This window comes from Microcaecilia unicolor, chromosome 4, assembly GCF_901765095.1.
Source record: "Microcaecilia unicolor chromosome 4, aMicUni1.1, whole genome shotgun sequence".
Lineage (NCBI taxonomy): Eukaryota > Metazoa > Chordata > Amphibia > Gymnophiona > Siphonopidae > Microcaecilia > Microcaecilia unicolor.
Window position 1 is genome coordinate 366,563,773 of NC_044034.1, and position 13,549 is coordinate 366,577,321.

A 13,549-nucleotide genomic window follows, 5' to 3' on the forward strand; every position below is an offset into this window, starting at 1 on the left:
AGACATATATGTGGAGATTTTGAAACATATAATTATTTGTACTGCCACTTATATGCAGGGCCGGCGTTGGTGGTGGGGGGGGGGGGGGGGGGGAGAAACATGCCCCACAGCTCCAAGGGGCCCCGCTGTCCAGGCATCTCTTCCCCTTCTCCCCACCACAGTCTGTCTCCGCCTCCCTTCTCGATCTTCTTAAAAAAATTATTTCCCTTTTCAGAGGGGCCCCAGCGCGGCAGCCATTCTCATAAGCTGCCTGTGGCTGCCCCAAAGCTTGCCCTCTCTGCCGCGATCCACCCCCCTCTGATACAATTTCCTGTTTACACCTGGGTGGATCACAGTGGAGAGGGAAAGCTTCGGGATAACTGGAGGCAGCTTGTAAGAATGGCTGCCACGCCGGGGGCCCTAATGAGAAGGGAAATTCTAAAGAAGGCTGCAAGGTGAGGGGAAGAGAAAGAGATGGACTGTGGTGGAGAGAAGGGGAAGAGATGCCTGGACCGCTTAGTAACAGTGCAGATTGTGAGGTCGGTGGGAGGGGCAATCAGGGACCCCCTCCTTAATTTCTGCCCTGGGCCCCATATGTATATATGGTAGTTTTGTAAACCTGGATGTACATTAGCAGCTATTTAAGGAGCACCTCTCCAAAAGTCAAACTGTGTCCCAAGGGAGGTGGGTTTGAACATCTCCCTCCTCAAGCACTCCTTCAACCCCAGGTCCAAAAGTGAAAATAGCCAGGGGTTATGCATGACTATATGCAGCTGTAAGTAAGTTACACATTCTTATTTATTTATTTAATACAATTTGATATACTGCTGTGACCTTAACGAATAGGCATAACACAGTTTGCAAAATAGAAAATTAAAAAAATATATATACTACATACATAAGATTCAAACATTAAAACACAAGCTTGAAAATAAAAAGAGGTGAATTGTTTCATGAAGTAGAAATTCTGAGTAACAGATTGATGTTCAGTGCTCGTTTGAAAGTCTGGAGAGAAGGTTGGTTATGGATGCTAGTGGGAAGATTGTTCCAGAGTTTGGGGCCGAGGTATTGGAAAGCAGTGTCATGAGTAGTTGTTAAATAGAGTTGTGTAAGGGAGGGGAGAATAAGAAGGTTTTGGTAAGCAATGGTGTGTAGGGGATAAGAAAATTGAAAAGATAAGGTGCAGAGAATAGTATTGTGTTAAATACAAGTGTGAGAATTTTGAATTAAATACGTGCAAATAATGGAAGCTAATGTTAAGCGGCAAGAAGTGAAGTGACATGGTCGAACCTTTGTGCATTATAAAGAAGTTTGACAGCTGTAGATTGGACTAGTTGTAAACGTTTGAGAAAGTGCAAAGGAAGACCAGCGTAAAGAGAGTTACAGTAGTCCAAAATGAGAAATGACTAATGCAAAAATCAGAGGTCACAGAGAAGAGGCTGGAATAAATGGACATACTGCACGAATTCGATGAAGAGCAAAGAATGATGACCAAAGAACTGCATCAATTTGTGGTTTGAATGTGAGCTCAGAATCAAAAGTAACAACTAAAATATACCGGGAAGGCCTGCCCAGAACACACTTCCGGCTAGACATATAAGTAGCACCTTCCCAAAATTATTACATATGTGTTTTCTTTTTTTTAATGTCTTTATTTATAATTTTCCAAATTAACAATCACATAACATGACTGCAATCACAGTAATTGAATTACAGCCTAAAGGAAAAAATAAATCTAGGAGATAACCTCCTGAGGTAAACACTTCCATTTAGTTAGTCCACAATAAATAAAGTAGGGCAAGACACAATGAAAATAAAATAGGAAATATTTAACATTAGAGCAGGAGAACTACTAAACCCACAATCGAAATTACATATGTGTTTTCCATGTATAAGTTAGCTATTTATATTTTGTTACATTTGTACTCCGCGCTTTCCCAATCATGGCAGGCTCAATCCGGTGGGCAATGGAGGGTTAAGTGACTTGCCCAGAGTCACAAAGAGCTGCCTGTGCCGGGAATCGAACTCAGTTCCTCAGGACCAAAGTCCACCACCCTAACCATTAGGCCACTCCTCCACTGTTGCTACTATTTGAGATTCTACATGGAATGTTGCTAGTGGAATAGCAACATTCCATGTAGAATCTCCAATAGTAGCAACATTCCATGTAGAATCTCCAATAGTATCTATTTTATTTTTGTTACATTTGTACCCTGCGCTTTCCCACTCATGGCAGGCTCTATGCGGCGGGCAATGGAGGGTTAAGTGACTTGCCCAGAGTCACAAGGAGCTGCCTGTGCCAGGAATCGAACTCAGTTCCTCAGTTCCCCAGGACCAAAGTCCACCACCCTAACCATTAGGCCACTCCTCCACTCCTTAGGTTCAAATAGCACTTAAGTCTTCTAACCTTTACTCCTTTAGGTTTGTCATTATCTTTACAAGGTCAAAATCATGATGAGGTGATATGGAAACCATACATGTGTACAACCAGGTATGACAAAAATTCTTGTGTGTGATTAACAATTTTAACTGCTGCTCTTTTTAAATTTTAGGACCATTTTTACAAAGGTTGAGAGATACTCCTATGTGGATCCTGATTTTGCTTTTACAGATGAAGAAGAGGCAAAACGACAAATTCACAAGGAGCATTATGCAAAATATATTGTAGGCATAAGAGAGCAACGGGTAAAAGAAGAACAAGACAGGTAAAAAGAAATGAACGAGGAAATAGGCGTGTGAGCTCTTAGCTCATGCTCTTGGTTTCAGTACTTGCTCGATATTTCTTGCTTATCCAGTTACTTCTCGTCTGGGCTGTGTGTTGCTGTGAAAGTTTCAGAAGCAATCTCTGGTGTTCTAGTGATTGTGGAATAATGACTTTACAGAAGTTATATGTCTAATTCCCAGGAGGGCGGTTGTGGGTTCAACGACTGCAATTAGCTGACCTTGTGAAGAAAGACAGTCTTTCCTTGGTTGTTCAAAGCTCCCAGGGCTCACAAACAAGTGCCCGACATGGCTGTGTTTCGCCAGAAGAACAGGCTGCGTCAGGGGCAATGCAACCAGCTGGTGTAAAACTACAAACTTCACCTATGTTTCACCTGACGCACCCTGTACTTCTGGTGAAACATGGCCATGTCGGGCACTTGTTTGTGAGTCTTGGGAGCTTTGAACAACCAATGAAAGACTGTTTTTCTTCACAAGTTCTGTTCCACGTTGGATCAAATGGACCAGTTGCCTTCTTGTTTTCTCACTCCCATGGGTGGTTGACGTATGACTTTTAGCTCATATCTGCTGAGTGCATTGGTTAAAATCACAACTTGTCATCTTTAGTGTGCTGAGAACAGTATTTCTCTTTCTGTACCAATATCATTAGGCAGTTGGGTGGCAACTTTCAAACAAAATATGTTTATGTAAACTGGCCAATATTCCGCTGGCGGCGGTCAGTGTTTTCATGTCTGCTGCTAACTGTATTCCCGGATATTCAGTGCCAGGCCATGTCCAGGCACCTGCATTGAATATATGGTTATATGTTGGCCTGTAAGTGGTTAAGTGCAATATTCAACCCTTAAAGGGGGGTGGGGGATTCTATATATAGCACCTAAAAAATCCATTTGGAAAACATTTCTGCCTAAGTGTATTATACAAGCAGCGCCTAGATTTAGGTGTGGTATATAGAATACGCTTAGTTGACACCCTAGCGCCTAAATCCATTTACACCAGTGAAAACATGGTGCAAATTCTGTGTGGTTTGGTGTGTGGAAGGTGCATGGTTTTTTTTTTCAGCCTGGGGCCTGTTTTATTTTCTAGAGCTGATTTGTGCCTTGGATTTTACTATTGCTCTGTAGCCCGTGGGAATATTTGTTTGGTTGTTTCTTCCTGTGGTGTTGGAGTTTTTCCTTTAGATTGTTGTGTCCTTCTGAGACTTCTACACAAATTGAGCAACAGGGAGACTGGTGGATGGGACTGTCTCTCTTACAGAAAGGATTTTTGATCTTGCTCTGATTGGTCCAAATATTAACTATTATTTAACTGAAGGTTTTCACTTGTAATGTTGGGGGAATTAATTTCCCAGTGAAGTGCATGAAAATTTTACAACAACTGCAGAGGGTCAAAGCTGAAAGAATTGAGGTGAGTTTCTCCTGCAAAAAACTCACCTCAATTTTGAGAAAAATGAAGAGGTGGTGGGTAGGAGAGTGTGTAGCTGTAGCAGTCCGGAGGAAGAAGGGGGGGGGGGAGTGGCCATTTTGTTCCGTAAAGGACTCATAGACCAGGTTAAAGTGTTACAATCTGACCCGGGGGGGGGGGGGGGGGGGGGGGGCTGTTTCTTGATATGCCAGGTCACTCTGGCATCCAAGAAAGCACAAAGGCAGACGGTCTGCGAACTCCAAGATGGAAAATGAACGGAGCAGATCGTTAAAGAACACAATGTAATTTATTGATAAAAACCAATTATCAATAAATTACATTTTGTTCTTTAACGATCTGCTCCGTTCAGGTCACTCTGGCATGCCAGACTCTTATTCTTTGTACAGTGTATGCCCCTAATCTGTTTGATAGAAAATTTTATAAAACGGTGACTCAGTTGTGTCTCTACAGCCTCTCCTGATCACAGTAGATGGAGACTTTAATATGGTCTGAGATCCAACACTAGATAAATAATCTTCTGTGGGATATGAGAGGCATGTGGTCTCTAGGAGCCTTCCTAATAAGTGTCAGGTATTTGATCTGGTAGATGTGTGGAGGGTATTACATACCTCTGATAGGGATTGTACTCATTAGTCCAGTAATACACAAAAAAAAAGCACAAAAGGGCCCCAGAACCGGAAACAATGATGTAATCTTTAATGGACTGGACCCGACACGGGCCGTGTTTTGGCGCACAACAGCACCTGCCTCAGGGGTCTACCAGAGATAAAACATACAAAATAAAATATAAAAAATGAACATACATAGTTTGCATATTGATTAATATGTAAATTAAAATACATATACAATGTCAATGGCAACAACCATGCACATAGATAACCATGCACATGTGATCAGCCATAATTATCATTAGACCAGGACACACACCACACAGTCCCGGCTTGATTACTTGTAGGTATCTATTAGTAGTATGGAGTGTTGCCACAATTTGGGTTTCTGCCAGGTACTTGTGACCTGGCTTGGCCACTGTTTGGAAAACAGAATACTGGGCTAGATGGACCATCGGTCTGACCCAGTATAGCTACTCTTATGTTTTTATGTAGTTCTCTTTTTCTGCAATTTCATCCTTGGAGATTGGATCTTATGCTATATCGGACCATGCATGTGTTTGGCTGGAGTAGAGGACTGAGGGTACCATGTCTCGGATGCGAGCTTGGATTTTTCTGTCAGCTTTGTACACAGATCTCAAGTTTTGCAAAGAGTTGCTTGCCTGTTGGCAGGACTACAAATTGCATAATGTGCAGCATGAGCAGGACCCGGTGCTTTATTGGGAGGCTGCAAAAGCAGTTTTGAGGGAGCATATCATTAGCTATGCTAGTCATCATAAAAAAGATAGAGATCGAGAGATTTTGGTTATGCTACGCTAGCGGTTTGGCTGTACACATGATTTGGTTTGTTGGCTCAACTCTTAGAAACGCAGACTACTTTAAATGAACTGTTTCAACAGTGGGTGGAAAAATCTTTGAATTATTATTGGTTTCATCTTTACAAATATGGGAACAAAAGCAGCTTTTTCTTGGCTAAATTGATTTCTCCTAAATTTGGTACTCGATGGTTTTGGCCCTTAAAGATGAGACTGGATGGCAGGTTACCAAGGATTCCTCCATTAGTAAAATCTTTGCTTCTTATTATGCGCGGTTATATGCCAACCCCCCAGATGAGGGTTTACTTGCCCATCTGTATTAATCTGAGTTGTCCCATCCCTCCTTACAGTCATTGGAGCTGTCTTATTTAAATAAACCCATCTAGGATGAGGAGGTGCGGGGAGCTATTAGACAGAGCCCCTTGATGAAAGTCCCCGGGTCTGATGGGTTCCATTCAGAATTTTATAAGCTAACAGAGGATGAAGTTGTAGGTCTCCTTACTAGAATGTTTAATGTCATGGTTGATGCGGAGGCTTCTTTCCCCTCTCTTAGCTTGGTGAAAATTATAGTGCTTCCCAAGCTAGGGAAGGATTCATTATTACCTGAATCCTACTGACCCATCTTGCTGTTAAATTTTGAGGCCAAATTGTTAGCTGAAGATTGGAGGGTAGTCAATGTGACGCCAATTTTTAAAAAGGGTTCTAGGGGTGATCTGGGAAATTATAGACTGGTAGGCCTGACGTCGGTGCCGGGTAAAATAATGGAAACTATTATAAAGAATAAAATTACAGAACACGTAGACAAACATGGTTTAATGGGACAGAGTCAGCATGGGTTCAGCCGAGGGAAGTCTTGCGACACTCAGTGGAGTTCACCCTCCTTCATTGAGAGAGCAGGGACTGTCCTTCCCCTTGTTTAAAATTGTACAGCGCTGCGTAACCCTAGCAGCGCTATAGAAATGCTAAGTAGTAGTAGTAGAAATGACCATTTAACCCTACTATCTGTTTTTTGTCCAATAACCAATTCCTAATCTACACCAGAACCTTGCCTCCTATCCCATGACTCCTTAATTTTTTCAGGAGTCTCTCATGAGGAACTTTATCAAAAGCTTTCTGAAAATCTAGATACACTTCATCAACAGCCTCACCTTTATCCACATGTTTATTCACGCCTTCAAAGAAATGAAACCAGTTGATGATGCAAGACTTCCCTCGGCTGAACCCATGCTGATTTTCGCTCATTAAACCATGTTTGTCTACGTGTTCTGTAATTTTATTCTTTATAATAGTTTCCACTATTTTGCCTGGCACTGATGTCAGGCTTACCGATCTATAATTTCCCGGATTACCCTAGAACCCTTTTTAAAAAAATCGGTCTATAATTTCTTGGATCACCCCTAGAAACCTTTTTAAAAATTGGTGTCACATTGGCCACCCTCCAATCTTCAGGTACTATGGACGATTTTAACGATAGGTTACATATTACTAACAGCATATCAGCAATTTCTTGCTTGAGTTCTTTGCATACCCTTGGATGTATGCCATCTGGTCCAGGTGATTTACTACTCTTTAATTTGTCAGTTTGGCACAGTACATCTTCCAGGTTCACCGAGATTTCTTTCAGTTCCTCTGCATCATCACCCTTGAAAACTATTTCTGGTACAAGCAGATCTCTTACATCTTCTTCTGTAAAGACAGAAGCAAAGAATTCATTCAGTTTCTCCGCTGTAGCCTTGTCTTCCCTGAGCGTCCCTTTTGCTCCTTTATGATCTAACGGTCCCATGGATTCCCTCACAGGTTTTCTGCTTCTGATGTACCTGAAAAAGTTGATACTGTGAGTTTTAGCCTCTGTGGCATTTCTCTTAAGAACTTTCTAAATAAAATGTATGGAGTAATTTGACAATTTGGGTTGGAATTCTGTTCCAAAACTTAATACTTTGTAAATCATTTAGGGAGCACTTCTTTGACTTCCAATTAACCCACAAGTGGCCCTTGGATGAGGAGGTGGTTCAGAGGATAATTCAAGAGTGGGGCATTCCCATACAGATTTCCTCACCACTCCTCAGAACAGGAAGGTACCTCAGTTCTGTTCCAGGACTGGGACACACATCAAACTAGCCTTGGCTGCCTTCCTTGTACATTGAGGGAGGATATTCTGCACAGACATCCTCATAGTGAGAACTTTCCTGAATCTCAGACGGGACCAGGGAACCATGATTCTCATCGTTCCACATTGGCCTCTTATTCTGGAGTTTTCCAGAAGACTCATAAAACTGAGGAATTTGCAATGACTTATTTAGCAAGCTCAGGGAACTTTGTTTCATCCCACTATTGAGTCCCTCATCCTCCCAGCTTAGATATTGAGAGGATAACTATAACTTCTTTGCATCATCAATCGATAGTGCATACTTTTCTGCTAGTTGGTATTCTATAAGGGGTCATTTATCAGCATAAATAGTCACTGATGTACGTAAATGACTATAATACCTCCATTTACATGCTTTTTTGCCACCTACAGCTGTTGTAGGTGGCTCCTTATCAAATTACCCATTTTTAGTTGGTAAAATGAAATATATTGTATAGCACTTAGGACAGAAACCCTGTTAATTCAAGTTACTTTTACAATTAGTAGATTGTTAAACATACAAGTCTATATGTTCAACATTCTTTTGCTAATTTTCAGCTAGATTGTTGGTATTTTAGCTGGCATGTTCCTTAATTTTCTCATTCACAGGGAGTTTGAAGAGCTTAACAATCCTGTGGACATCGGCCTAAAATCTGCATGTGGACTAGTGCCACCAAAGATTTCTCTGAAAGAGTTAATTCAAAGTCAACTGAAACCCCAAATCACTCCTTCATCAAAAGGATGCCTGCTAACTACTCAAAAGCTGGCCTCTGAGGAGCAGAGATCTTTATTCAGAGAAGTACGTTATTAGATGTTAAGTGCTTTATTTTCCCATAAACTGAGAATAAGGTAACTAATCTGTTGTGATCAGTATTCTCTGCGGGATGCCAGTAATCATTTTTCAGTGCCTCTAGTCGCCCTCCCTTTTCGGCTCTACTTTTGAGGCTGCTCAGTATGGTGGGCTGTACTTTTCCATGTTTCTCTTTTCATTGTCACTATGGAGGTAATTTTATAGAGGCTGTTTTAGGTATATATATTTCACTCTAGCTTTGGAAAAATCTCGAAACTCAAAACCCAGCTTCACACCGGCTGTGTATATTAACCATATATTCGTTAAAGCACAGAATCTCAATCAATACAATTCGTGCAGTTTATAATAGTTCAATATCCAATTCAATCCTGCATTTTACATTCCCGGTGATTCCAGCTTTAAACCAATTTGCTTCAATCCATTCATTGAGTTTACGCTGTCCAAGAAATCACCAGCTTAACCCAACAGGGAGTCCCCCTTTCACTTCCACTGCATCAGTGGTTCAATGCTCCATCTCGGATGCCAATCTTGTGACTCTGCTGTACTCGAAAAACAACCATGTAACTGACACAGAGACGCCTCCATCAATCATTCAGTTACATGGTTGTTTTTCGAGTACAGCAGAGTCACAGGATTGGCATCTGAGATGGAGCATTGAACCCCTGATGCAGCGGAAGTGAAACGGGGACTCCCTGTTGGGTTAAGCCGGTGATTTCTTGGACATCGTAAACACAATAACGACTGGATTGAAGCAAAGTGGTTTATGGCTGGAATCACCGGGAATGTATAAATGCAGAATTGAATTGTTTATTGAACTATTATAAACTGCTTGAATTGTATTGATTGAGATTCTGTGCTTTAAAGAATATATGGTTAATATACATAGCCAGTGTGAAGCTGGGTTTTGAGTTTTCAGGTATATATATGCCTGTATACAAGCATAAAGAAGGTAACTTTACAGCAGGCGCTTATGTGTGAAAGTCAAGAAGGAGCTAGCTTTAAGCCTATTTTATAAGGACACATTGGCGCCGGAGTATCTTTCAAAAAAAACAAGAAGCCGAAATGGGACAGAATCGCACCTGGATTGAAGCTGCAGACATTGATGCCTTCTTGGGATCTGGTATAAATGTTCACATGTAAAGTACATGTATGTGTTGAGTAAATTGTGAGTCCGCTTGCACTCTACCCAAACCCTTTATAAAATTGACCCATGCGTAAAAGTCTGTATGGTGACAAGAAGTCACATGGTTTTCCACACCCCAGATGTAGGCATGTTTGGGGGCTTCGTTTGGGTACAGCATGGGTGGAATTATGAATTATTCATGTTGCTTATAAAAATACTCACCTTCAAGCATAGTTCAGCTGTTTACATTTACCCAATTGTACATAGTTGCATTTTATTTTTATTTATTTATTGCATTTGTATCCCACATTTTCCCACCTCTTTGCAGGCTCAATGTGGCTTACAATGCATCATGAATAGTGGAAATATATGATAAGATAAACAATTAGTATTATGGAAGGATCTTGGGTAACATGATAATGAAAAAGCATGATATTAGTATAACAAGCAAATATAATAAGACAATACTGGATATATGTAGAGGAGTTCACATTTGTTGATCTTTGTGGTATGCCTTGTTAAAGAGATGGGTCTTCAGTAGTTTGCGGAAGTTAGTGAGTTCATAGATCGTTTTTAAGTTGCGCGGCAGCGCATTCCAACATTGTGTACTCAGGTAGGAAAAGGTTGACGCATGCATTAGTTTGTATTTTAGGCCTTTACAGTTAGGGAAGTGAAGGTTAAGGAATGTGTGGGATGTTTTTTAGCATTCCTGGGTGGTAATAGCTGGGTGGTAATAGCTATGATTTCAACTGCTTTTGTGATGCTTTAGGCATACCTCCAAATTCTATAAAGGGTGCCTCAAGTTGTGCATGCTAATTTAGTTGCACGGCCAAATTTTGCACACAATGTAATTGATTGACAAGCCAATCCTTAATTAGATTGTAAGCTCTGTCGAGCAGGGACTGTCTCTTCATGTCCAGTGTACAGCGCTGTGTACATCTAGTAGCTCTATAGAAATGATAAGTAGTAGTAGTAGTAATCGGTGCCAGTAATTGGTACTTAAGAACCAATTAGCGGCACTAATTGGCATTAATTAGAATTTACGCACACACCTTTCTAGGCATATTCTACAACATAGCGCGTGTAAACTCTAATGCACGCAGCCGAAAAGGGACGTGGAATGGGCGGCTTGTGGGCATTTAAAAAAACTATGTTCACTATTATGGAATACACCCTATCTGCACCTAAGTTAGGCGCAGGTATTTAGACCTGGTTTTAGGAGGCCTAAATGGGTGCACCTAAATTTTAATCGCAAGAACAGTGCGTGAGCATATTCTATAAACTACGCCTAACTTTAGGAGTAGTTTGTAATTTTTAGGCACTTATTTTTAAGGTGCTATTTATAGAATTTGGTTCATAGCACCTTTTATGAAATAGCTCCAAACTGGCGGCCTCCAAACCTAGGCAACCTTTTATAAACTTATGCTCCACAAGAGTGTTTTGAAAATTGTCCATCCTTATAGCACATAAACGTACATGCATTGTATGCAGGCATTCCCCAGGGTGGGATAGAGCAGGGAGTGCAACATCAAGCATAAGTTTTCATTTTCAAAAATACACTTTCTTTTTGACCAAGTAGATCAGTCCAGAATACATGGTTTATATCCGTCAGCCAGCAGGTGGAGACAAAGATGTAAGAGCTGCAAACCCTATCATGTAAGAGCACTGTATTATTATTTATTACATTTGTACCCCGCGCTTTTCCACACAATGCAGGCTCAATGCGGCTTACATAGTAATTTGAAATACAAAGTTAAGAATAGAATTTTCAATAAAACAGTAAAAATAACGTAAAATTGGGCTTAGTTGTGTATGATAAGTTGAGCTACATAATATATGACTAGGATAAAAGAGGGTAGACAGGATAGGATAGTGTAATTTGGGAGAAAAGGGGTAAGGAGGGATAAAATTAAGGAGAGGTGGAAAGAGAAGGATGGGAGGTTGGTATTTAAGTCAAAACAGAATTGGGAGTGGAGGTTGGCGAGATTAGGTTGGGGCATTAGGGTAGGCTTGCTTAAAGAGATGAGCTTTCAGCATTTTTCTAAAGGGCAAGAAGTCATTTATTAATCGGATTGGTCTGGGTAGAGCGTTCCCGCACAGCACAGCTTCCCAGTATTCCCAGTATTCTCAGTCTCCAGCAGATGGTGGCATATATCTTGTGCAGTTCTGGGCTACCGTGGTAGCTCCTGGACTCAAGCTGGTCACCTGGTTGAGTTTAGCGGATGCAGCACAAATCAAGACTTCCACTGCTGCTCCTTAGGAATTCCAAGAGATGTTCAGGTCCCCACTCTCCTTACAAGGTCTTCTTTTCTGGGGGTAGATTAGTCTTTCTCAGCAAAAAAAAAAAAATAACAAGAAAAACAAGTTCGCAAATATAGAAGAAATATCTTGGAAGAGGATTACTACCAGGTTAGAAGAACCTTATTTCAAGGAGTGAGCTCCTTTCATGACCCCCCCCCCCCCCCAGTCAACAGTAACATAGTAAATGATGGCAGATAAAGACCTGCATTGTCCATTTAGTGTGCTCAATAGGGCGACCAGAACTGCACCACTACTCCACGCAGATTACACTTCTTCAAGATTAAACACTGGTATCATCAAACAGGGCAGTTGGTAATTCACCACCATGCCAACATCTAGACACTTATATATGATGCAGTCTTGGAACCTGATATCACAACACTGTGCCGGTTTCCAAAGAGTGGTTTCATTGTTATGGCTGTAGCATAGTCACATTCATTCATGATTAAACCAACAATCCAACAATATGGTTAACTAACAATATTTTACTCACCAAATTCAACTTTTTTTTTCCCCAAATCATTTTTATTGAAAGAGATGATACATAAACCAACAATGAATAAAGAAAGAAAGACTATACTTTCAGTAATAGAAAAAAGAATAGAGCTACAATATGAAACAGTAAACCAAAGAAATGGTAAGAAAACTGATTCCTCTTAGTATATTAATTCAAAAGGAGTGAAGCCTGTGAAACTGGGATTACCTTAATCAGTGGGTATTGGATTAGAGACTCAAGTGTTTGTATTGTTAAATAATTTCTGGTTTTAAAAGTGAAAAAAATGAAATCAGGTGTATTATTTCCACTAATATTGGACAATAAGTATGTTTCCAACGAAATAAATTGACTATACACCGTTTTGGGTTTGAAGAAGCCAACCAGACGATCAATGTGGAATAATGATTCAGATAAATAATAACTGGAGATAATCAGGTTAATACCACATTTTCTTTGTTTACTGTTGTTTAATTGATCTCCTTGTTTCACTCTCCCTATTTTGTGGTCTAAGGAAGAGTATAGAATTACCTGATTGAAATAATTCTTGTGTGTTATTTTCTCTGTATTTCTGGCAAGCTATTTTAGTGCTTGTAAAATTAAGTTGTTATAAATTTAAAAAAAAAGAAAAGAAAAGAAAACTACCCAACCCCACCCTTCACCCAGTACCCGTCAAGCTGTGCCAGTGTGCTAGCCGTTCAATATTCTACTAAAGGCAATAGAAGTCAAAGTGTTCCAAAATGGAGACCAAAGTTTTAGGTATCTATCACCCTTAATAGAGGAAAGATCTCGAATGTCCTTATGTTACAAGGTGCTTAGAGTGATCGTAGATGACCTCCATTTCTGAATGGTGGGTGAGTCCGGCAAAAGCAACTTCCTAGAATGGTCTTTTTACCCAAGAAGGAAGCATGCTTTAAAAAGGCTTTCATACCTACTGGCACCGACCTCCGCAACTGAAACACGTCAGATAGGAGGGATGGAGTGGACTTCCAGGTGGTTTGTAAAAATTGGGAAACATGGGCACACAACTGGGTCCCAAAGCCTAAAACACGGGTTCAAAACCAACCGTATGGCCCAGGTGAGCTCCAGAACTTCCACATGTAGGACAATCAAGTTCTTAGATCCAGAATTGATATCTATAAATCACCAAA

General features: G+C 40.6%; 1 protein-coding gene across 1 annotated transcript in view; it reads left to right on the forward strand.

The window, feature by feature from the left end:
- CFAP47 (cilia and flagella associated protein 47) overlaps positions 1-13,549 on the forward strand; it is a 1,083,264-nt gene that overhangs the window by 81,766 nt on the left and 987,949 nt on the right. The window contains 2 exon segments of the mRNA XM_030202357.1: positions 2,532-2,684; positions 8,280-8,469. Of these exon segments, the coding sequence (XP_030058217.1) occupies positions 2,532-2,684; positions 8,280-8,469 (343 nt within the window).